The following is a 27997-nucleotide window of genomic DNA, read 5'->3' on the forward strand; positions in this document are numbered from 1 at the left end:
AGTTATCGATTACCACTATACACTGGTACATTGTAGTTATTGACTACCACTATACACTGCTATATTATAGTTATCGATTACCACTATACACTTTTATATTGTAGTTATTGACTACTGTTATACACTGCTATATTGTAGCTATTGACTACCGCTATACACTGCTATATTGTAGTTATTGACTACCACTATCCACTGCTTTATTGTATTTATTGACTATCACTATACACTGCTATAATATAGTTATTGACTACAGCTATACACTGCTTTATTGTAGTTATTGACTACCACTATACACTGCTATATTGTAGTTATAGACTACCGCTATACACTGCTGTATTGTAGTTATTGACTACCACTATACACTGCTATAATATAGTTATTGACTACAGCTATACACTGCTTTATTGTAGTTATTGTCTACCACTATACACTGTTATATTGTAACTATTGACTATAACTATACACTGCTATATTGTAGCTATTGACTATCACTATACACTGCTTTATTGTAGTTATTGACTACCGTTATACACTGCTATATTATAGTTATTGACTACCGCTATACACTGCTTTATTGTAATTATTGACTACCACTATACACTGCTATATTATAGTTATTGATTACCACTATACACTGCTATATTATAGTTATTGCCTACCACTATACACTGCTATATTATAGTTATTGATTACCACTATACACTGCTATATTATAGTTATTGACTACCGCTATACACTGCTATATTGTAGTTATTAACTAACGCTATACACTGCTATATTATAGTTATTGACTACCACTATACACTGCTACATTGTAGTTATTGACTACCACTATACACTGCTATATTATAGTTATCGATTACCACTATACACTGTTATATTGTAGTTATTGACTACTGTTATACACTGTTATATTGTAGTTATTGACTACCACTATACACTGATATAATGTAGTTATTGACTACCACTATACACTGCTATATTATAGTTATTGACTACCGTTATACACTGCTATATTGTAGTTCTTGACTACCGCTATACACTGCTATATTATAGTTATTGACTACCACTATACACTGCTACATTGTAGTTCTTGACTACCACTATACACTGCTATATTATAGTTATCGATTACCACTATACACTGGTACATTGTAGTTATTGACTACCACTATACACTGCTATATTATAGTTATCGATTACCACTATACACTTTTATATTGTAGTTATTGACTACTGTTATACACTGCTATATTGTAGCTATTGACTACCGCTATACACTGCTATATTGTAGTTATTGACTACCACTATCCACTGCTTTATTGTATTTATTGACTATCACTATATACTTCTATATTGTAGTTATTGACCACTGTTATACACTGCTATATTGTAGCTATTGACTACCGCTATACACTGCTATATTGTAGTTATTGACTACCGCTATACACTGCTATATTATAGTTATTTACTACCGCGATAAACTGCTATATTTTAGTTATTGACTACTGATATACACTGCTATATTATAGTTATTTACTACCACTATACACTGCTATATTGTAGTTCTTGACTACCACTATACACTGCTATCTTATAATTTTTGATTACAACTATACGCTGCTATATAATAATTATTGACTACCGCTATACACTGCTATATTGTAGTTATTGACTACCGCTATACACTGCTATATTATACTTATTGACTACCACTATACACTGCTATATTGTAGTTATTGACTACCGCTATAAACTGCTTTATTATAGTTATTTATTACCACTATACACTGCTATATTGTAGTTATTGACTACTGTTATACACTGTATATTGTAGTTATTGACTACCACTATACACTGATATATTGTAGTTATAGACTACCACTATACACTGCAATAATGTAGTTGTTGATTACCACTATACACTGCTATATTGTAGTTATTGACTACTGTTATACACTGTATATTGTAGTTATTGACTACCACTATACACTGCTATATTGTAGTTATTGACTACCACTATACACTGCTATATTATATTTTTTGATTACCACTCTCACCTGCTATATTGTAGTTATTGACTACTGTTATACACTGTATATTGTAGTTATTGACTACCACTATACACTGCTAAATTGTAGCTGTTGACTACCGCTATACACTGCTATATTGTAGTTATTGACTACCGCTATACACCGCTTTATTGTAATTATTGACTACCACTATACATTGCTATATTGTAGTTATTGACTACCGCTATACACGGCTATATTGTAGTTATTGACAACCGCTATACACCTCTATATTGTAGTTATTGACTACCGCTATGCACTGCTAATTTATAGTTATTGACTACCGCTATAAACTGCTATATTGTAGTTATTGACTACCGTTTTACACTGTATATTGTAGTTATTGACTACCACTATACACTGCTATATTGTAGCTATTGACTACCGCTATACACTGCTATATTGTAGTTATTGACTACCGCTATACACTGCTTTATTGTAATTTTTGACTACCACTATACACTGCTATATTGTAGTTATTGACTACCAATATACACTGCTATATTGTAGCTATTGACTACTGTTATACACTGCTATATTACAGTTATTGACTACCACTATACACTGCTATATTATAGTTATAGACTACCACCATACCCTGCTATATTGTAGCTATTGACTATCACTATACACTGCGTTATTGTAGTCATTGACTATCACTATACACTGCTATATTGCAGTTATTGATTACCACTATACACTGCTTTATTGTAGTTATTGACTACCACTATACACTGCTATATTGTAGTTATTGATTACCACTATACACTGTTATATTGTAACTATTGACTACCACTATACACTGCTATATTATAGTTATTGATTACCACTATACACTGCTATATTGTAGTTATTGGCTACTGTTATACACTGCTACATTGTAGTTATTGACTACACTATACACTGATATATTGTAGTTATTGACTACACCTATACACTGCTATATTGTAGTTATTGACTACCACTATACACTGCTTTATTGTAGTTATTGACTATCACTAACACTTCTATATTGTAGTTATTGACTACTGTTATACACTGCTATATTGTAGTTATTGACTACCGCTATACACTGCTACATTGTAATTATTGACTACCGCTATACACTGCTATATTATAGTTATTGACTACCACTATACATTGCTTTATTGTAATTATTGACTACCACTATACACTTCTATATTGTAGTTATTGATTACCACTATACACTGCTATATTGTAGTTATTGACTACCACTATACACTGCTATATTGTAGTTATTGACTACCGCTATACACTGCTATATTATAGTTATTGACTACCACTATACACTGCTATATAATAGTTATTGACTACCACTATACACTGCTATATTGTAGTTATTGACTACCGCTATACACTGCTATATTGTAGTTATTGACTACCGCTATACACTGCTATATTATAGTTATTTACTACTGCGATAAACTGCTATATTTTAGTTATTGACTACTGATATACACTGCTATATTATAGTTATTTACTACCACTATACACTGCTATATTATAGTTATTGATTACCACTATACACTGCTATATTGTAGTTCTTGACTACCACTATACACTGCTATCTTATAGTTTTTGATTACAACTATTCGCTGCTATATTATAGTTATTGACTACCGCTATACACTGCTATAATACAGTTCTTCATTACCACTATACACTGCAATATTATAGTTATTGACTACCGCTATACACTGCTATATTGTAGTTATTGACTACCGCTATACACTGCTATATTATACTTATTGACTACCACTATACACTGCTATATTGTAGTTATTGACTACCACTATACACTGCTATATTATAGTTATTTATTACCACTATACACTGCTATATTGTAGTTATTGACTACTGTTATACACTGTATATTGTAGTTATTGACTACCACTACACACTGATATATTGTAGTTATAGACTACCACTATACACTGCAATAATGTAGTTGTTGATTACCACTATAGACTGCTATATTGTAGTTATTGACTACTGTTATACACTGTATATTGTAGTTATTGACTACCACTATACACTGCTATATTGTAGTTATTGACTACCACTATACACTGCTATATTATATTTTTTGATTACCACTCTCACCTGCTATATTGTAGTTATTGACTACTGTTATACACTGTATATTGTAGTTATTGACTACCACTATACACTGCTATATTGTAGGTTTTGACTACCGCTATACACTGCTATATTGTAGTTATTGACTACCACTATACACTGCTATATTGTAGCTATTGACTACTGTTATACACTGCTATATTACAGTTATTGACTACCACTATACACTGCTTTATTATAGTTATAGACTACCACCATACACTGCTATATTGTAGTTATTGACTATAACTATACACTGCTATATCGTAGCTATTGACTATCACTATACACTGCTTTATTGTAGTCATTGACTATCATTATACACTGCTATATTTTAGTTACTGATTACCACTATACACTGCTTTATTGTAGTTATTGACTACTACTATACATTGCTATATTGTAGTTATTGATTACCACTATACACTGTTATATTGTAACTATTGATTACCATTATACACTGCTATATTATAGTTATTGATTACCACTATACGCTGCTATATTGTAGTTACGGGCTACCGTTATACACTGCTATATTGTAGTTATTGACTACCACTATACACTGATATATTGTAGTTATTGACTACACCTATACACTGCTATTTTGTATCTATTGACTACCGCTAATAATACACTGCTATATTGTAGTTATTGATTTCCACTATACACTGCTATATTGTAGTGATTGACTACCGCTATACACTGCTATATTTTAGTTATTGACTACCGCTATACACTGTTATATTATAGTTATTGACTACCGCTATACATTGCTATATTATAGTTATTGATTACCGCTATACACTGCTATATTAGAGTTATTGACTACCACTATACACTGTTATATTGTAGTTATAGACTACCACCATACCCTGCTATATTGTAGTTATTGACTACTGCTATACACTTCTATATCGTACTTGTTGGCAACTGCTATAGCAGTAGCCACATGCATAGTATGTACATATGTATGTACATATGTATGTACACATCTGTGTATGTGTGCAAGTACATATATACATGCATGTACATACATCTATGTATCTATGTACAGATCTGATTATTTATGCATATTTGTCTGTATTTATGTATATATGCATCATGTGAATATGCACATAGTTACGTATAGCCAAGATATGTATGTATGCATGTATGTACATTGATATGTACACTTGCATGTACACAAATATGTATGTGTTTATGCAAGTATGTATATATGTCTGCATGTGTGTATGTATGTAAGTAAGTATATACATATGAGTATATGTAAGTAAGTATATACATATACATCTCCGATCCTCTGAGATGGAACACTCTATTCTACTGAAAGAGGGAGCCCGACTTCTATGCTAACCCCTCCACTAGCTCAGATCAGAGAAGAAGGCCTAGGCAAAATGACATGTGCAAGATTTCCTCAGTAAGGGGCTAATTGAGCTTCCTAGAGGCGCTTGAAGTTTTCCTGTAATGTTGGCCCAAAAGAAGGATGAGAAGTGTCAGTTCTGTGTTGACTACCAATAGCTGAATGAGGTTACAGAGCAGGATGCTTTCCATCTTTTCTGGATTAAAGCTAGCCTCGATGCCTTTTCTGGTAGCAAGCTCTTCAGTACCCTGAATCTGGTCTGTGGCTACTGGGAAAAGCCCTTAAATGCTGATGCTTAGGAGAAGTCAGTATTTGCTACCCGCTCCAGTTTGTTGAAGTGAAAGGCTTTGCCATTTTGACTTACCTCTGCTCCAGCCACCTTTCAGAAGCTGATGAATCAGGTGTTGCACGGCCTGCATTGGCAGATGCTACTATTCTACTTGGATGACATCATAGTCATTGCACCAGACTTAAACATTTACCTGGGGAAGTTGTAGATGAACAACCCCTAAAAGGCCCAGGAAGCTGAAGGGTTTTCTAGGCATAGTAAGATACTAATGTCAGCACACCCTGAGCTTTGCTGCACATCCCGAATTAGCTGCGAGCCTGTGGAGCTTTGCTCCTAAGCTTCGCGAGTTGCTAGGGCCAGCGACCAACAAAGAAACCAGCCAAACTACCAAGCTAAAGAGACTGATGGGGCTCCTGTGAAAAGGAAGAAATGACGACTGAAAGAAAAAGAGTGACCAATTCAGACCGCCGCCGGCTCGAAAGTGTGACACTAGAGAGTCAAACAGAGTTGGCCACCAACTCGGTTATAATAAAAAACTACCAAGTCAGCCTCAACAGTCAAGGGGTGCTTCCTATCACTGAAATACATATATAAAGAGCGTGGATGAGATTGATGAATCAGAGCACTTGGCAGTCTCATACCATGCAGTTGATTGTTGTTTGTGGCATACTCTGAACTGTATTTGTATACTTGAAAAACATATATTTTGCTTTTGTTCTCTGATAGTTTGGTTACTTGTAGAGCAGCTAAAGAATGCAATGGTTTTGTTTACAATACTTCCTTGAAAGAGGCTGCCCAGAAATAAATAAGTTCTGCCTGAGAAACGCCTGCCTTTAGCTTAGAACACAAGTGTGGCCTGCCTTAATGAAAAGTTTGGGAATGTTTGAACTATTGACCCAAATTAATGGTCGGGCAAGTTAGATTCTCGCAAATAATCTCTACAAAAGAGAATGATGAACAGATACGTTAGAGGCACTTGTGCAAGCACAGAACGGCTGGTAGAAGCCTTGGAATGGATGATGTTGATTCCTCACCTACTGGATTACTGGAATTAGAGATGTCAAATATTTCATCACCCGGTTTTAGGAAGTAGCAAAGAGAGCAGATGGATTGAAAAGGCTACTTTGCTACACTAGAGAGCGGCCTTAAAAATGTGGCCAAAACCTGCTCACGAGTGAAAACCACTGAAACCATGTTTAACCCACTGCGAGCTCAGTTCAAGTTGTCGTTTAGACAAGCTCATACCCAAATCAGCTTGCTGAGATAGAGGTACAAAACATCATTGCAAAGTCATGCCATGGAAGGGGAGCGGCTGGTCTGTATTGCATACAGAAACCTGCCCAACCTGCACTGAAGCAACATGTCAATGACAACATTCTGTAATTCAGTAAACGATCTTTTCCTATAGCCTCACCTCTTGGTGGCAAAATAATCAGAAGCCTGCCTTGAAAGTAATAAAGCCAACTTACATCTGACCCAAGAAAGCCGACCAGCAGGGACCTCAGGGGCTCACAAGGAAAAGAGTCCACCAGCAGTTGGTGACTTAACCCTGCTACCATACAGAGAGATACCCAATCTTGCTGGAGGCAGTGATTAAGACACAGCATTGGAGTAGGACCTGAATTGACCTCACTCTACAAGCTACTTCTTTTCCACAAAGTTGGAAGGTCAACTCACCCTGTTCTCACTAGACACCAGCTGTAGAACAAACTTGTTTAATAAATAAGTGTTTGACCCGTTGCCGGGAACTGTGCGAGACCGATTGGAGGAAGGGAGCAGCCATTGGTTGTTGGTGGATAGATCGTGGTTACCCTTTGGTCAACCAGCTTCTCATTTGGCTGAAATACTGAGGAGGCCATTGTGGTAAGCCACATTGCCAAGGCGTTATTTTGAGGATGTCATTCCTGATCAATCGCCATTGCTCTTTAGGGCTGTTATGAATTCTTGTTACAAGAATTGCTAAGTCCACTGAATACCCACATGGAAAAGAGTAAGACATCTAGTCTTACTAAATAAGTCAGTTTGCAGAGGCTTGCCGAATAGCTGCCTTAAGAACTGAGCCAGCCAAAAGACTGGATCCCCTTCACTGATATGGGAGCCCCTGGCCAAGGTATTGAGGATACAGGTACTGCAGTTTTCTACTTTCTCAGACGTTGAATGTTGACCAAAAGAGAAATGGTACATATGATCATCTGTGCCTTTCTGCATTGACAATAGAAACAAAAGTGATTGCATTAAAAGGTGGGAAAGACTAATGTGACATTTCTCAGTTCACAACTAGCAATGAAAAAAACTGGTATCACATGCTGCAGAACTCAGAGCTGTTTTTGTAGGTTTGTTTACATAACAACAAGGTTAGGTAATGTAGCATCAAAAGAATCTTAAAACAGAGCTTTAACCCAGTTGTCTACTTAGTAAACCGACTGGAGTGGAGTCATGTTTTGGCTGTGTAGGGATGGGGGCCTTCGAATGAAAATGGTTTCATACAACCCCACACTAACCATGAAGGCCAGCTGACGCTTTGCCAGCTGGACCAAAAGCCAGCTCGACCCAGACTGTAGGAAGGAAGCTCAGACTAATGATCAGCCAACCTGGTTCAAAAGCTAGCTAACTTGGCCAGGCAGCCAGTCAGCCTGGCCATGAAGAAGACCAACTCTCATTCTAAAGAATTACCAGCCCAATTTAAAAAAAAGAGAAAAAAAGGTACCACACCACATAGCAGGGACTCCACAGCCAGCTCCCAAGAACCAGTCAACGGCTTGAGCACTGCTTGAACTGGTGGGTCATAAACTGGCAAATCAGTCTTTACAAGAGCATCAAAGATAGTTGGCACGACATTTACACCAGGATGCAAATGATAGGGCTAATACTGCCTAGGTGTTCTAGGAACTAGTTGCAGAAAAGGATGTCACTCGCATGGAGCAGAAAGCCCTGAAAGCCGAAATTCATGAATTTGACCATAGGCCTTGATACACAAGACTTAGAGTTAGCTTGGTCTCCCACCAGAGTTCTGATCGAAAAACAGTTCTCTCAATGGGGTTATGTGGTGGGAGCCAGCCAACCCTGCATCATCTACTCTCTCTCAAGATATCAACATCGAGTGCCACTGCTTCAGAAAGTTTTGTGCCTCCATCTGCTGACTCCTTGTAAGTTAGCCATACTTCATCATCAACATGGTGTTGGGATGTTGGGGGCTGACCTTCTGGCACCTCGTACTCATCATCATAGCTCTAGTACTCGTCATATTCGTAATCAAGACTAAGACCATCAGCATGTTTTTGGTTATAGGATGAGTTCAGACTTGCTGTTCTTCTTCTTCAGTTCTGACTGTATGGCCCGTATCACAAAGTTATACAGCCTTTTTGCATCACTGCGAGCCTGTATCACTGACTCATAGCGCTGACTGTATCATGAAGCTATATAGCCTTCTTTTCATATCATGATCCTCATGTACTTAGCAGAAACATTGTAAGCTTTGTGTTTGTCTTCAGTTAGCTCTTTATCACACAGTCTACTGATATAAAACAGAACATTCGCCATCTAATGTATGTGTCATTATACTTAGAAGTGGTGCCATACATCCACACAGTTCATTATAGCTGTGGATCTTCCTCGAACAGTTTTTCAGCCAGTGGCAGTTGAATTTTTGTGAGCAGTCAGTTGATCGGTGACGGCTCAATTTGAAATAGTCATTCAACAAGCGACAGTTCAGACCTGATAACAAGATGTTATGGTCGAATACCTCAAATATCAACCTTTGTCTAGTAATCACCTGATACTAAACTTTGGAACTACATGTATGTGTGTATTACACACTATTATGCAATGAAAACACTGAAAAAATAACATTTACTAAAATAGGAAAAGATTTACATGTACATACGGGTATATTTTTTGTACACATTTTGTCTCAAGTGCAACTACTAACTTGCATTAAATTCTAGTCATGAATAGCGCTGCCATTTTTAACCAACCTCCTTTAAAATGAAAAGGATAGACAACTCTATTGCTCCGAAACTGTGCTGTCAAAGAACACGACTTTTAGCTCTAGTAGCCTAAATGTGTAAAAAGCAAACAAACAAGGTTCACTATAGAAAATAACTTAACTTTAGCTATTTTTGGCTCTCTTGTTGTGCGATTCCATTTATATCATTTATTTTACCTAGATAGTAAGTATACAGATCATGGATGGTGATAAGCTTATTTACTATTGTATGACAGAGAAAATAAAATGAATTGTGACAAGTGGTAGACAACTATTGCTTTGAGGGTAACTAAAACCACGCTGTCAAAGGGCACACATCTTAGCCCGAGTAACCTAAGTTTATGACGAACAGACGAACAGGGTCAACTCAAACTCTATAAAACGTCTTTTTTTCCAAATATTTATGGTCCTATTGCAGAGTAATTTTATTTATATTATTTGGTTATTGCCTACATGTATCTAGAAAGCATGCAGATTATGGATGACAAAGTGCTTACTGCTGATGACATATGATAGTACTTAGTTGATATGCCTGATTTGGCCGACTCAGCCGACATGACTGATTCAACTGATTTGACTGATTTGACTGATTTGGCAGATATTAAGGGTTCCAAAAATAAGAGTCACTTCCTGAACATTAACTAGCAAGTAGGAAGCCAAATTAAAACACTAAAAAAGATAGCTAGATAAATTATTAAACGGTAGTTAGAAAGATTTGATAACAGTGGTTATAAAGACAAACAAAAACGAGTGTTAACTACATGAATACATAAAAAATAGTTGGGGTTATAATATACTTATTGCTAATGATATATAATCATACTTAGCATGGTATAATTAAAAATAAAAAGAATATTATGTTCACTAAAAATATGCTGTCTTATTACGCTGGTTATTCTGACTTATTGTTCCTTAACGTGTTAAGAGGTCAGAAGGTCATCTGACACTCATTTGAAAATAATCATCTATCACTTGTCAAAGAATTTGGAAAATAGTTCGCACGGAGGTGTATTATTTGACATTAACTTTTGGCACTCCAATTGTTAACTATAGATGATGTCCCACTACATCATGTTGTGAAATATCTATTGCAGAGTAAAACAATCTAATATGTGAACTACATAATGTCAGAGTTTCCATATGTAGAATGGCTAGCAAGAAACTATAAATCTAAAGGTGAAAAGTCTGGCTTCTGGAGAAACTATGTTCAGGTAAGTTAACTTGATTCACTCATAAATGTGATATAGCATCTTTCTATTTGGTGACTTCATCAATGTGATGATGTTTTCTGCCATTATACCATGTATGGAAATGCTACTTGTTACACCATATCACTCTCACTATGTATATAATCATATCAGATCACTTATGTGTTATGAAGAAAATTTAAGCACAATACTTTAAAAATATCAAAATCTATTTTGAGTCTCATGCAATTTATTTTCAGAGCTTCTCGACTTGTGTGCATAATAATTTCAAAGAATTGGTCGTTACATTTCGCGTTCACTATTTTGATCATAAATGAAAATTCGTTATTTGGTCTTTATGGGCTGTAAATATAAACATAGCAGTAGAAAGTTCTCTACAAATTATTAATAATGACTAGATTACATTAATATAAATAAACTTTTTCTAGAAAAATTGACTGTGCTTTGCGTTCACTATTTTTGTCAAACTCAAAAACTGCATGTTTGATCTTTATGAACCAACCATAAAAATGATCAGTAGAGAATCTCTTACAAAGGGATACCTATAAAAACTAAAATTTAAATATGTATAAGCTTTTGAAGGATACAGTTGGTTTCACCACATTTGCAAATATATTCTTTTCAAATGAGGCTACTCAGCCCTATGTAGCATGTCGGCAACATCTTGCTAAGGTTCACTTGTAAAATTATTAATAATTGGAGGCATGCGAATATTTAAACTACTTTTACCTACTGCAATGATGTATTACCAACATCACTATTGCCTACTAACTGTTGTCGATGCTGTGATAGTAAATAGAACATGTCCGGTATTATCGATTGTTAGAATCATCAAAACTATAGTTACAATTGAAATTACTTGAGATCCTGCCCCCCGCTCTAATGACTCCTTGGTCAGTTCTTCTCCAGCCAAAAAGCCTCGGTACATGACAACAATGGGTTCACAACCCATGATCTGCATCTTTGTCAGCTCTTGCTAACACCATCTAGAGTCTTCACCCGAGCTGTTCCACAAAATCCCAAGGATGGCCTCGGCCAGTTCTGCGTCAACTTCCCCCTAGCTACTGCGCTGGCAGCGGATTGACCCATGTCATTGATCCCTGACACTGACACTTCTGACAAGGACTGGCTCGTCATGGTGAGCTCCTTTAAAGTAGAGCTCTTTTTCAAGCTCCTTTCAAGCCATCCCTCAGCTTGATGAGCTCATACTGCCGGCAGTCCTCACAGGAATATTGTCTAACCACCTTGGCATTTCCATGGTGTGCCCCAGTTTGTTGTTCCGGTGTATATGTAATGCTGCCGAGACCTTCAACCATCTTGCCACTTAGTTGAACGGCTTCTTTTTGCATAGCCAATGAAGTAAATCACAGTCAGTTTAAAGCAGGAACTGCCGGCCATACAACTACGGTTGAAAATTTTTGATGGCTTTGACTAATGCCAGCAACCCTGTTCGTGAGACGCAGTAGTTCATTTTAACAGAGGCCTAGGTTTGGCTGAATAAGGCAATCACCCTCTTTAATCTGTCTTGAACCTGGAACAGTAGTGTTACTACTCCACATCTGCTAGCATCTGTACTAGGATATATGACTGACTCAAATCAGGATATGCCAGGATAGGTGCAGAAGAGATGCCGTTTCGTCTGAGCCTCAAAAGCATCCTGATTCTCTTCTCCACATGTCTACTTCTCGCCTTTTGTTCTCAACCTGTACAAAGGCTACGCCAAGGCACCAACGCTCGAGATGCACTGACAGTAATATCTTGCTAAGTCCAGAAACCCTGCAACTTCCTGAACCGTCTAGAGGCCTGCAATTCATGGACTGCCTCAGTTGTCTCAAAGTCAGTAGCCACCCCTTCTTTGCTTACCACATAGTTCAGGTAGCACACATATGACTGTAAAATTTTGCACTTGGCTGACTTGAACTTGAGTCCAGCTCTCTTTAGTTGCCGGAACATATCTTCTAGTCTGTGAAGGTGGCTGTCAAAGTCTGGTGTATTGACATACATGTATGATGACACTCTGTTAGAGTAGCAGTGTTCACCATTGCAGGCTGTGCAGCACTAGCTCCATTAGCCTCTGGAAGGTGGCTAGCGAGAAAGTAAGTCCAAATATCAGGACTTTCTAGCTCCACAAATCGGAGTGGATTGAAACCATAATGTCTTCGAGACATTGGCATCTAAAGACACTTGCCAGTACTGATCAGATATAGCATACTGAAACACTTACAGCTGGAAAGGGACACTTTTCTTGAATAGGCCATAGCCTCATTGAGGCTATCATCAATTCGGAAAAGGCGGTAGGCGCTCTGCTCTGTAATCGCGTTCAGCCGGCGGTAGTCAACATGAAACCGCCATTTATCATCTTCCTTTTGAACCAATACCACCAAAGAACTCCTGGCTTCTTCAGCAGGCTCAATAAACCTATTACTGAGGAAATTTTGCACCTGGCTTTCCGCCTTGGTATTTTTATCTAGGCCGAGCTAGTGGGGAGGTTGGTGTATAAACTAGGTCCCTTCTTTTAGTGAAATTGAATGTTTCACCTCAGAGGTCTGACCCACATTTTGCTCACTTGGGCTGAATGTGCTTTGGCAGCCGGTTAGCAACCTTGCTAATTGTTCAGCTTGTGCAAATGATGTAATTCTTTCTCGTTGCCTAGAACAGGTCCTTTAGGTGGGTTGGCATCTCTGCCTCCAGTGCTTTCGCACTCCATGTCAGGAGACCCGAGCCAGCGAAAAGTGATTCTTGATCTACCTAGTTGTTCTACACTCTTGTATTTGTGTTGACAATGGTACATGTCAATACACTTCTCTTTGGCCCAAGACAGTTTAGACTTGTAGGCAGTGGCAGACCACCTGGGCAACCCTCTCTCAGTCTCAATAGAGAGTAGTTCTGAGTGATGACTCAACATGAAATGATCACTTCAGTCTGCCCCGGTACCACCATGCTTCTTACCGCGTGAGCTTTGCTAATCAGCAGCCACCCATGTATGTCTGTGCGTCCACATCACTGTGGATGTGGCTCATCACAAAGACCACTTTACATTGGCCATGAGACTATGACTGTCACTCTCCTTGAGCAGATCCTTCATTCTCTGAGAAAGAGTGTCAAAAACTTGCTTGCTCAGCAGGTTTTTGGTGCACCCAGTATCGACCTTTAACTGTATGAGCCTCATCTAGTTTTTCAAGAAGAAAATAGCTCATAGAGTTCAAGTTGGTCCAACTATATGCCTTGAAAGGCTGAGCACCATTGCTGCCCCACAAGGCAAATTTACTTACACCAGGTCTTCCTAAGTGTACCAGGAAGACTTCCACCAGGCAGGCTTCATCTCATTTGCTGACCTGTTTTCTCTGAGTCTTGTTTAAAGTGCATTCCTGTCAACAGTACCTTTTTGACAGTGTGCTCTTGCCTGGTATGGCCCAGCCGGGATCAGGTCTTGTTTCTACAACAAGGTTGGTTTCCAGGTATTCAGGTTCCAGTTTTTCAAGGTTTTGCAGTACTTTCTGGTGGCTATGGCAGAAGACTTTTTTGTCCCCTTCTCATCTCGAGTGGATATGGCAAAAAACCTTTGTGTCACCTCCCCATTAACGATGGATATGGCTGAAGGTAGCTGCAACATCTCTCTGTTACAAGCGAATATGGCAGAAAGTCTTCGCGTCATTTCCTTGTTATTTTTTGAAACCTTGCGGGCTGAATTCCAATCTGGCACAGTGACCCCAGCCAGCTTGCGCCAGAGTGCCTTTTGCCAGAACTAGGACAGTTGGGGCTTTATTACAACCAGCAGTTGACACTACTGTTGCGGTTCATTGCTGTTTCCTTAGCTCGGTAGCTTCATGTTGCTGGAGCAGTCTCAGCGGTCATGTTCCTGTCCTCTACACCCTAACATTAAAAAGGTTTGGCAGATATAGTTTCTTTGAACCCGTTCCTCTCATCTTGTTATTCTGCCGTTGCTAAGCCTGCTTTTTTGTGTGCTGTTGCACCAATAGTCTGTACTGACAGATGGTCTGGTTTTGGAACTGCAGTTTGTTCTGTTGGCTTCCACTTTTTGAACTACAGCTCTTCAACTGCTGTTCTTTAGATTTAATCTAGAGATACTTCATGCCAGCTCTAACTGCAATAGTTAACGTAGGTTTAGGGACCGCCAACAAGTGTTTTTGCAGGCCAGGATATTTCAGTGTATTGCAGAACATTTATTTGGCCATGTCGGCTCGGTAAGGATCAGATAAGTTGGTGTAAGCCACTCAAACTAGCAGCTCTACTCAAATGGCATGTTCTTAAAGGGTGGTAGTTGCGACCCTTCTCAGGATACTCAGCTTGATTTAAGCCTGCCAAAAAAAGACCGAAACAATTGGTCAAGTGGATGTAAAAACGGCTTTTACCCACTTAACTTGGCTGCAATTTTCTGCCACTTTCTTCAGGACCTTCAGGAGGTGTAGCAAGCTTGCCGTCTTGGTTTATCTATGTGCCTCAGCTACTTCATGAAAACACTTGATACGGTGCTCTACATCTTCCGAACCAGAGAGCTGAAGTGACTTGAACTGGTGAGCTAGAGCAGGGGCCCAGAGTGTTATCAGCATCTTCAGTATTACTTCTGCCAGATGATCTGTATCTCTATCTGCAATCTGAGCATGTCTGGCCTCCATCTCAATGCTTTACCCTTACGAGAGATATTCTTTGGATCTTTAGAGACATACTTCCACATATTTAGGCCGCTAGGCTCATTCGAGTCCGGAGGTATCTTGCCACGAATTATTTGCTCTTTGGGTTTTTCCTTATTATTACTAGGGTAGCCTCGATTGGTACATTCAAGCATCAACCTGCTTTTGTGGAGTTGAGGATCTGACTAATACAACTGCTGCCACCAGTGTTAAGGAACCCACTGCATTTTTTCACTGCTCCACAAAAACAGAATCACTTGAGTACAAAATAAATAAATATTTCTCAAATATGTAAATGGTACAGTTGAGAGTATACAACAAGCAGTAATCAACTGAAAAACATGAGACTCTCAGATGCTCTGATTCACGGGGCTCATCCGCGCTCCTTATATACGTATTTTAGTAATAGAATCTGCTCCCCGGTTGCAGATGCCAACTCGGTAGCAGATCGGTCCTCTTCAACTCAGTCAGTGGTCGACCTGGATGGCCTACTGAGCGTTGCACTGCTGGTTGAGCTGCAAGCCGGCTCGGTCTCTCCTTGTCGCTTGGTCGCCATCTTTACCGTGTTGTAGAAGCCAAATCGGTCTCTATGGTGCCACTCAGTAGTTTTGCTCTTTTTTTGGCCTCGGGTCCTTATATCTCACCGCCACATTATTATAGATTAAGTTACTAGCTTAAGTTACCCAAATTCATTTGACAAAAAAACCTTAGCCAATAGCAACTACATTACTTGCCACTGTTTATAAGCTGTTTTAAATCATGAACAAATGTGTAGCATAAGCAGTAAGAAATGTTTGTCAACAACATGTTTTAACTATGACTCAAACTTTTAAATATTTCAATATTTGAATTATGCATTGATCAAACACACACACACGCACACATGCACACACGCACAAACGCACACACGCGCACACGCGCACACGCGCACACGCGCACACGCGCACACGCACACACACACAGAAACAAACAAACACTTTCATTTAAAAGGTAGAATGTTAAATGTTGTATATGTCTATAAAAAATTATTTTCTGTGCAAAAACCTTTTTAATGTTGTACAAAGACAAGAATTTATCTAATATAGTTTATTTTTTACTTGTTGTGAGTTGATTAATAATGATTTGAAAAAAAGACAAAGTGGAATCCACTGTTAAGAAAACTAAGTCTTCATTTCTATCTTTATAAAACTCAAACAAAAGAGCAACACGATACTGAAAAACACCAAAAATGAGATGCGAAGCTTCTGACTTGCTCCTCAATTTTAAAATCTTAAATAAAATATACATTTTATTCACCATTTCATTACTTTAGAAACTTAGACAGACGTTTTCGAGTTACAAATGATAAATTGGAATAAATACTGAAATGATTAAATATGATAACTATTAGTTTGTTCATTCAATTTTATTAATTTGTATTATCTGATAATGCTCTTTATAAATTCTACTTTATATTTTAACTTTTTATACAATTTACAGGCTCATGGTCTAGCTAACTTCTGTGTAGCAGAGGATCCACTACCTGATAGACATAAGTTAGTCTATGAGATAGAAGAGAGCTGGTACAAAGGTAACCATCCACTCAGTTATGATGAGCATCAGGAGTTAACTAAAGACCACGGGAAGCTTCTCGAAGAGTACCGAGAGAAGACAAATGAAGATTTCAAACGCTTGAATGGTTCAGTTGAAGAATTGGAAACTGATGACATATTTAGTGAAAACAGCAAGCAACAAGCCAAATTATTGTGCAAAAGGGTGTTTGAAGCAAGTAAAAAATGCACAAAAGGCCTCATCAATGTTTCTAGAAAAATCTTAGAAACAAGTGTTAAACTTCTTAAAGGGTTGAATGAAGAATGCGATGAAAAGTTTGTAGTCATAGGTCTCGGTTCAGTTGCTAAAGGTGAGGCAACTCCATATTCTGACCTAGAATATGGAATAATAGTCGAAAAGAATTCTAGCTACTTTGAAAGACTAGCCGTTGACAGCTACTTCCGTATAGGGAATCTTAGGGAGACACCACTAAAAGCTTTTGATATTCAAGAACTGATTGAGAATGACTACTTGGATCATCAGATCTCCACCGATAACGTAGTTGTTGGTTACAGATTTGATGGAATTACACAAAGATCAGGTAACATACCGACAGGAAATGGCAAAGGAGGGTATAAATTGACATTCACTGTAGACGAACTCATGATGCTCTACCAAAATGAAGCTGAAAAACAATTTGATAGTTACGCCGCAGACAAGTCTGACATGCTCTCATCAACTGTTGTTATTTTAGCTAATGAGTCGACATCGGACCCTTATGAGCCGTATCGATCGTTTCGGTCAGCCCGAAGGAGTTATGAGAATTCTGTGCCTGCAGACAAAATTAACATCATGCAGAAGCGTTTACAATCATTTCAACAGGACATGCAAACATATTCATTTCTTCTTGAATTCACTAAATTTCAACCACCAAAAAACCAGAGTGTAAAAGTTAAAGAGAAGTTCTTCCGATATCCAACCTTGCTAGCAAACAATTTGAAAATGTGTTTGGGGCTTGATGCTGCGCATTGCTGGGAGGTCTTTTTAACCATGCGAGAAAATGGCCTGTTGTCCCAAGAAAACCATGAGTACTTGAACATTCTGTTAGCTTCGTCTATCTACATACGTACATCTGCTTATCTCAGACTGAAAGCTCAGGCAGAGTTTATTCAGGTTGCCGATAAACGAACTGTAGCGCAGAGTGAGACTTACATTGCACCCCCTCAGTTAATCCTAACCATGGGATGCTTGCTAGCTCCAATCAAACAATCTGTAAAAGCAGGTGTATCAAGAGCCACTCACTCATTTAAAAAAACTGGAAACGTTGCCATCTCAATCTCATCTATATGCAAAGACATTTTTGTAAAGAAAAATGACCATTGGGCAAAAGCTGAGGTTTTATTCTTTATGGGCAAATACTCTAAGGCTAAAAAAGAGCTAGAACAGGTAATCGGTAAATCTCTAGAATCTTCTGAACTAGTTTTCTTCTTTGATGAAGTAAAAAAACAAGCATCAAGTATGCCTGATGGCGAATCTTTTGTGCGCAAGGAAACCGAGCTTTGTGCCTATCTGCTGTACTTTACCGGGGATTACCAACAAGCTCTACAATATCTCAGTCATCTCATCGACAGCAATCAAGCAACTACAGAGCTATTTAAAATTTTAGCGGGGCACTGCTACAAAGAGATTGGTAACTTGATAGATGCTAGAAAGATGCTGCCAAAGGTGAGTGTCAAATAATGCTGTTAAAGTGTAAACTAATGCTGGCATAAATTATGTTTTGGTTGATTTGATGCTGATGAGTTCAGAATAGTTTACAATATTAAGATGGTATTTAGTTTTACACATATATTGTATAAAGGGTTCAGCCCTCTTGTCATGGTGATCAACTTGCATTTTTTGTAAGCATTTTTGAGCCACCAACATTCTGATCCAAGTTCCTGTTTCAAATTTTACGATGCATGAAAGCTAAGTTTAGTTTAACCTTTTGAGGGATTTGCTGACAGAAACTGAATCCTTAAGTTGTTGGTAATTATTTGTAGTAAACTAATTAATCATTTTGGTAAATTTGGTAAACAATTCCGAAGTTGGTTATTTTACTTATGAAATGATAGACTATCGATTATTGATTGATTATTATGCATCTTTCACTTGTTATTTTATTAGCTGGACATTTTGAAAACATTTTCTTGCATATAGAAAATTGTGTTACAGGAAATTGTTTGAAAGTTAATAATTTAATAAACAAACTAATAATATAATAAACTGTGATATTAGAAAAAAAAAGATATATATTTATATAAATATATATATCAATATATACCCGAGTTAGAGCAGAATTTACCACTCATACGGGGTATCCGGGGTGAGGAAACAATTTTTATATATACATGTATATATATACATGTATATATATACATGTATATATATACAGTAGATGCAGTATGACCAGTCTCTTATGACCAGTATGACCAGTATGACGTTTGCATGGCAATATGAAACTATTAGTAATAAAGTTGTTTTAAACTTAACTTTAACTTTCATTTTTACTCAATTTTTCATGTATATATATATATATATATAAATATATATATATATAAAACTTGTTTCCTCACCCCGGATACCCCTTATGGGTGGTAAATTCTGCTCTAACTCGGGTCTCCTACCAGAGACCCGGGAGTTTGAGCACTCGCCTCAAGATCTTAGCTGTTCCCAATAGCGCACTTTTCTGCAACTCACCTGAGTTGATTGTTGTTGGTATTTGGGCAAGCCAAATTTTATGAGCCGGTGTTATTGCGCCCAGCGCCCCAATGACTACTGGGATTACAGTTGTTCGTACATTCCAGCATTTTTCAATTTCTTCTCAAAGAGGGAGATATTTCTCTACCTTTTCTTTTTCTTTGCTGGCTATATTGTAGTCATTGGGTACGGCTATATCTATTATAGTAGCCCTCTTGTTTTCCTTGTATACCACCACTATATTTGGTTGGTTTGCTAGGACATGCTTGTCAGTTTGGATGTAAAAGTGGATGTATATTTATATATATATAAATATATATATAAATATAAATATATATATAATAATTATTTTAACATTTTATCTGAAGTGTGCAAGCCTACCGCACGAAACTTTAAGTAATAAAATGTTTTAACTAAACTTGTAGCTTTTTAGTACACATAATTTTATATCAGCTCTGTTTTTACTCTAAGCACTATTTTTACTAATGTGTATCAATATAACTTTTATACATAAATAAAACAACAATAAAGGGCATACTAACACTAATAAATTAATATTACTAATAATCCTTAAATTAGTTTAATGTTATAATAATAATAATTTGATTTAAGAATTGTTATCAAATGATCCAACCTGCTGACTACTTATTTAGTCTTACAGTCAGTCAATTATCGTAGTTATTATTGTAGTTATTAAAGACAATATAAATAAAAATATACACTAAAACTACAACTAATACTTTATATGATGTAGCGTTTTATACTTTATAGCATTTTAGGAAAGAATTCTCTTTGTTACTCTATTAAGTTCACATTTTCACATTTTTACTAAATACACAAAAACATCATTTTGCTTGTACAAGATTTAAAATCTTTTTTTTTTATTATATCAGATCAAAGTAACATCGGCGCATTTACTAAAATATGGCTTGAATTTTCTCAATCTTGAATAACTATTACTAAAGCTGCAATCCAATCATAATACTCAAGTGTTACTTAGCTCTGCAGCTAAACAAACAGTTTACATCTGACATCTGTCAGACTTTTGTTATACATGTAATATAAAAATGTATATGATGAGCTGAGTTCAATGGACGGTTATATGCTAACTATATGGATGGTAGATAACATGACAATTGATGATGTATTATACCCTAATATAATTGAGTGATATTTTAGGGCAAAGAGAATATCACCACTTTCGATATAATAAAGTGTGACTTACACGCTGGGACTGATCACAGAGATACCTCTAAAGTATACTCCAACATTGGACTGATGTATTTATCATTAAGTGAGTACAGACTTGCCTTAGAATTTCTGACTGAGGTCATGGATATTTGGAAATCTGTGTATGGAGAAACTGCTAGTCATTCTGATATTGCTCACAGCTACAATAACATTGGAAATGCATATAACTCCCTGGGTGATTATAGAGCTGCATTAGAATATCACACCAAGTCTTTGGATATGATGAAAGCTGTGTATGGAGAAACTGCTAGTCACTCTGATATTGCTGGCAGCTACAATAACATCGGAAATGAATATAACTCACTGGGTGACTATAGAGCTGCATTAGAATATCACACCAAGTCTTTGGATATGATGAAAGCTGTGTATGGAGAAACTGCTAGTCACTCTGATATTGCTGGCAGCTACAATAACATCGGAAATGCATATAACTCACTGGGTGACTATAGAGCAGCATTAGAATATTACACCAAGTCTTTGGATATGAAGAAAGCTGTGTATGGAGAAACTGCTAGTCATTCTGATATTGCTATCAGCTACAATAACATCGGAAATGCATATAACTCACTGGGTGACTATAGAGCAGCATTAGAATGTCACACCAAGTCTTTGGATATGACGAAAGCTGTGTATGGAGAAACTGCTAGTCACTCTGATATTGCTGGCAGCTACAATAACATCGGAAATGCATATAACTCACTGGGTGACTATAGAGCAGCATTAAAATATTACACCAAGTCTTTGGATATGAAGAAAGCTGTGTATGGAGAAACTGCTAGTCATTCTGATATTGCTATCAGCTACAATAACATCGGAAATGCATATCACTTCCTGGGTGACTATAGAGCAGCATTAGAATATTACACCAAGTCTTTGGATATGAAGAAAGCTATGTATCGAGAAACTGCTAGTCATTCTGATATTGCTAGCAGCTACAATAACATTGGTAATGCATATTACTCCCTTGGTGATTATAGAGCCGCATTAGAATATCACACCAAGTCTTTGGATATGAGGAAAGCTGTGTATGGAGAAACTGCTAGTCATTCTGATATTGCTATCAGCTACGACCACATCGGAAATGCATATAACTCACTGGGTGTCTATAGAGCCGCATTAGAATATCACACCAAGTCTTTGGATATGAGGAAAGCTGTGTATGGAGAAACTGCTAGTCATTCTGATATTGCTAGCAGCTACAATAACATTGGTAATGCATATAACTCACTGGGTGTCTATAGAGCCGCATTAGAATATCACACTAAGTCTTTGGATATGAGGAAAGCTGTGTATGGAGAAACTGCTAGTCATTCTGATATTGCTATCAGCTACGACCACATCGGAAATGCATATAACTCACTGGGTGTCTATAGAGCTGCATTAGAATATCACACCAAGTCTTTGGATATGACGAAAGCTGTGTATGGAGAAACTGCTAGTCACTCTGATATTGCTGGCAGCTACAATAACATCGGAAATGCATATAACTCACTGGGTGACTATAGAGCCGCATTAGAATATCACACTAAGTCTTTGGATATGATGAAAGCTGTGTATGGAGAAACTGCTAGTCATTCTGATATTGCTAGCAGCTACAATAACATTGGAAATGCATATCGCTACCTGGGTGATTATAGAGCCGCATTAGAATATCACACCAAGTCTTTGGATATGAAAAAAGCTGTGTATGGAGAAACTGCTAGTCATTCTGATATTGCTCGCAGCTACAATATCATTGGTAATGCATATCACTCCCTGGGTGATTATAGAGCCGCATTAGAATATCACACCAAGTCTTTGGATATGAGGAAAGCTGTGTATGGAGAAACTGCTAGTCATTCTGATATTGCTATCAGCTACAATAACATCGGAAATGCATATAACTCCCTGGGTGACTATAGAGCAGCATTAGAATATTACACCAAGTCTTTGGATATGAGGAAAGCTGTGTATGGAGAAACTGCTAGTCATTCTGATATTGCTCACAGCTACAATAACATTGGAAATGCATATCGCTACCTGGGTGATTATAGAGCCGCATTAGAATATCACACCAAGTCTTTGGATATGAAGAAAGCTGTGTATGGAGAAACTGCTAGTCATTCTGATATTGCTCGCAGCTACAATATCATTGGTAATGCATATCACTCCCTGGGTGATTATAGAGCCGCATTAGAATATCACACCAAGTCTTTGGATATGAGGAAAGCTGTGTATGGAGAAACTGCTAGTCATTCTGATATTGCTAGCAGCTTCAATACCATTGGTAATGCATATTACTTCCTGGGTGATTATAGAGCCGCATTAGAATATCACACCAAGTGTTTGGATATGAGGAAAGCTGTGTATGGAGAAACTGCTAGTCATTCTGATATTGCTATCAGCTACAATAACATCGGAAATGCATATGACTCCCTGGGTGACTATAGAGTCGCATTAGAATATTACACCAAGTCTTTGGATATGAGGAAAGCTGTGTATGGAGAAACTGCTAGTCATTCTAATATTTCTAACAGCTACAATAACATTGGAAATGCGTATTACTCACTGGGTGACTGTAGAGCCGCATTAGAATATCACACCAAGTCTTTGGATATGAGGAAAGCTGTGTATGGAGAAACTGCTAGTCATTCTGATATTGCTGTCAGTTACAATAACATCGGAAATGCATATAACTCACTGGGTGACTATAGAGCCGCATTAGAATATCACACCAAGTCTTTGGATATGAGGAAAGCTGTGTATGGAGAAACTGCTAGTCATTCTGATATTGCTGTCAGTTACAATAACATCGGAAATGCATATAACTCACTGGGTGACTATAGAGCCGCATTAGAATATCACACCAAGTCTTTGGATATGAGGAAAGCTGTGTATGGAAAAACTGCTAGTCATTCTGATATTGCTCACAGCTATAATAACATTGGAAATGCGTATTACTCACTGGGTGACTATAGAGCCGCATTAGAATATTACACCAAGTCTTTGGATATGACGAAAGCTGTGTATGGAGAAACTGCTAGTCACTCTGATATTGCTGGCAGCTACAATAACATCGGAAATGCATATAACTCACTGGGTGACTATAGAGCCGCATTAGAATATCACACTAAGTCTTTGGATATGAGGAAAGCTGTGTATGGAGAAACTGCTAGTCATTCTGATATTGCTAGCAGCTACAATAACATTGGAAATGCATATCGCTACCTGGGTGATTATAGAGCCGCATTAGAATATCACACCAAGTCTTTGGATATGAAGAAAGCTGTGTATGGAGAAACTGCTAGTCATTCTGATATTGCTCGCAGCTACAATATCATTGGTAATGCATATCACTCCCTGGGTGATTATAGAGCCGCATTAGAATATCACACCAAGTCTTTGGATATGAGGAAAGCTGTGTATGGAGAAACTGCTAGTCATTCTGATATTGCTATCAGCTACAATAACATCGGAAATGCATATAACTCCCTGGGTGACTATAGAGCAGCATTAGAATATTACACCAAGTCTTTGGATATGAGGAAAGCTGTGTATGGAGAAACTGCTAGTCATTCTGATATTGCTCACAGCTACAATAACATTGGAAATGCATATCGCTACCTGGGTGATTATAGAGCCGCATTAGAATATCACACCAAGTCTTTGGATATGAAGAAAGCTGTGTATGGAGAAACTGCTAGTCATTCTGATATTGCTCGCAGCTACAATATCATTGGTAATGCATATCACTCCCTGGGTGATTATAGAGCCGCATTAGAATATCACACCAAGTCTTTGGATATGAGGAAAGCTGTGTATGGAGAAACTGCTAGTCATTCTGATATTGCTAGCAGCTTCAATACCATTGGTAATGCATATTACTTCCTGGGTGATTATAGAGCCGCATTAGAATATCACACCAAGTGTTTGGATATGAGGAAAGCTGTGTATGGAGAAACTGCTAGTCATTCTGATATTGCTATCAGCTACAATAACATCGGAAATGCATATGACTCCCTGGGTGACTATAGAGTCGCATTAGAATATTACACCAAGTCTTTGGATATGAGGAAAGCTGTGTATGGAGAAACTGCTAGTCATTCTAATATTTCTAACAGCTACAATAACATTGGAAATGCGTATTACTCACTGGGTGACTGTAGAGCCGCATTAGAATATCACACCAAGTCTTTGGATATGAGGAAAGCTGTGTATGGAGAAACTGCTAGTCATTCTGATATCGCTGTCAGTTACAATAACATCGGAAATGCATATAACTCACTGGGTGACTATAGAGCCGCATTAGAATATCACACCAAGTCTTTGGATATGAGGAAAGCTGTGTATGGAAAAACTGCTAGTCATTCTGATATTGCTCACAGCTATAATAACATTGGAAATGCGTATTACTCACTGGGTGACTATAGAGCCGCATTAGAATATTACACCAAGTCTTTGGATATGAAGAAAGCTGTGTATGGAGAAACTGCTAGTAATTCTGATATTGCTAGCAGCTACAATAACATTGGTAATGCATATCGCTCCCTGGGTGACTATAGAGCAGCATTAGAACATTACACCAAGTCTTTGGATATGAAGAAAGCTGTGTATGGAAAAACTGCTAGTCATTCTGATATTGCTATCAGCTACGACAACATCGGAAATGCATATAACTCAGTGGGTGACTATAGAGCCGCATTAGAATATCACACCAAGTCTTTGGATATGAAGAAAGCTGTGTATGGAGAAACTGCTAGTCATTCTGATATTGCTCGCAGCTACAATAACATTGGAAATGCATATCGCTACCTGGGTGATTATAGAGCCGCATTAGAATATCACACCAAGGTTTTGGATATGAGGAAAGCTGTGTATGGAGAAACTGCTAGTCATTCTGATATTGCTATCAGCTACAATAACATCGGAAATGCATATAACTCCCTGGGTGACTATAGAGCAGCATTAGAATATTACACCAAGTCTTTGGATATGAGGAAAGCTGTGTATGGAGAAACTGCTAGTCATTCTGATATTGCTCACAGCTACAATACCATTGGAAATGCGTATTACTCACTGGGTGACTGTAGAGCCGCATTAGAATATCACACCAAGTCTTTGGATATGATGAAAGCTGTGTATGGAGAAACTGCTAGTCATTCTGATATTGCTAGCAGCTACAATAACATCGGAAATGCATATCGCTACCTGGGTGATTATAGAGCCGCATTAGAATATCACACCAAGTCTTTGGATATGAGGAAAGCTGTGTATGGAGAAACTGCTAGTCATTCTGATATTGCTCGCAGCTACAATAACATTGGAAATGCATATCGCTACCTGGGTGATTATAGAGCCGCATTAGAATATCACACCAAGTCTTTGGATATGAGGAAAGCTGTGTATGGAGAAACTGCTAGTCATTCTGATATTGCTATCAGCTACAATAACATCGGAAATGCATATGACTCCCTGGGTGACTATAGAGCAGCATTAGAATATTACACCAAGTCTTTGGATATGAGGAAAGCTGTGTATGGAGAAACTGCTAGTCATTCTAATATTGCTAACAGCTACAATAACATTGGAAATGCGTATTACTCACTGGGTGACTGTAGAGCCGCATTAGAATATCACACCAAGTCTTTGGATATGAGGAAAGCTGTGTATGGAGAAACTGCTAGTCATTCTGATATTGCTGTCAGTTACAATAACATCGGAAATGCATATAACTCACTGGGTGACTGTAGAGCCGCATTAGAATATCACACTAAGTCTTTGGATATGAAGAAAGCTGTGTATGGAGAAACCGCTAGTCATTCTGGTATTGCTTGCAGCTACAATAACATCGGAAATGCATATAACTCACTGGGTGACTATAGAGCCGCATTAGAATATCACACTAAGTCTTTGGAAATGAAGAAAGCTGTGTATGGAGAAACTGCTAGTCATTCTGATATTGCTTGCAGCTACAATAACATCGGAAATGCATATAAATCCCTGGGTGATTATAGAGGTGCATTAGAATATCACACCAAGTCTTTGGATATGAGGAAAGCTGTGTATGGAGAAACTGCTAGTCATTCTGATATTGCTGGCAGCTACAATAACATCGGAAATGCATATAAATCCCTGGGTGATTATAGAGCTGCATTAGAATATCACACCAAGTGTTTGGATATGAGGAAAGCTGTGTATGGAGAAACTGCTAGTCATTCTGATATTGCTCACAGCTACAATAACATTGGAATTGCGTATTACTCACTGGGTGACTATAGAGCCGCATTAGAATATCACACCAAGTCTTTGGATATGAGGAAAGCTGTATATGGAGAAACTGCTAGTCATTCTGATATTGCTGTCAGCTACAATAACATCGGAAATGCATATAACTCCCTGGGTGATTATAGAGCTGCATTAGAATATCACACCAAGTCTTTGGATATGAGGAAAGCTGTGTATGGAGAAACTGCTAGTCATTCTGATATTGCTCACAGCTACAATAACATTGGAATTGCGTATTACTCACTGGGTGACTATAGAGCCGCATTAGAATATCACACCAAGTCTTTGGATATGATGAAAGCTGTGTATGGAGAAACTGCTAGTCATTCTGATATTGCTGTCAGCTACAATAACATCGGAAATGCATATAAATCCTTGGGTGATTATAGACCTGCATTAGAATATCACACCAAGTCTTTGGATATGATGAAAGCTGTGTATTACACCAACTCCAAATATGAGAAAAGCTTTTTATGGAAAAATGGGTAGTTACGATGGTATTGCTAGC

At 37.7% G+C, this 27997-nt stretch overlaps 1 protein-coding gene across 1 annotated transcript; it reads left to right on the forward strand.

Annotated features, from left to right (window-relative positions):
- Positions 1 to 14105: 14105 nt before the first annotated feature.
- LOC137398178 (uncharacterized) lies at positions 14106 to 27978 on the forward strand. Its single transcript, XM_068084284.1, has 6 exons — positions 14106 to 14177; positions 14446 to 14653; positions 16135 to 16235; positions 17185 to 18960; positions 21154 to 22003; positions 22115 to 27978. The coding sequence occupies exons 1-6, from the start codon at positions 14106 to 14108 to the stop codon at positions 27976 to 27978; spliced, it is 8871 nt and encodes a 2956-aa protein (XP_067940385.1).
- Positions 27979 to 27997: the final 19 nt, after the last annotated feature.

The sequence above is a fragment of the Watersipora subatra genome, chromosome 6 (assembly GCF_963576615.1).
Source record: "Watersipora subatra chromosome 6, tzWatSuba1.1, whole genome shotgun sequence".
In the NCBI taxonomy this organism is placed as follows: domain Eukaryota; kingdom Metazoa; phylum Bryozoa; class Gymnolaemata; order Cheilostomatida; family Watersiporidae; genus Watersipora; species Watersipora subatra.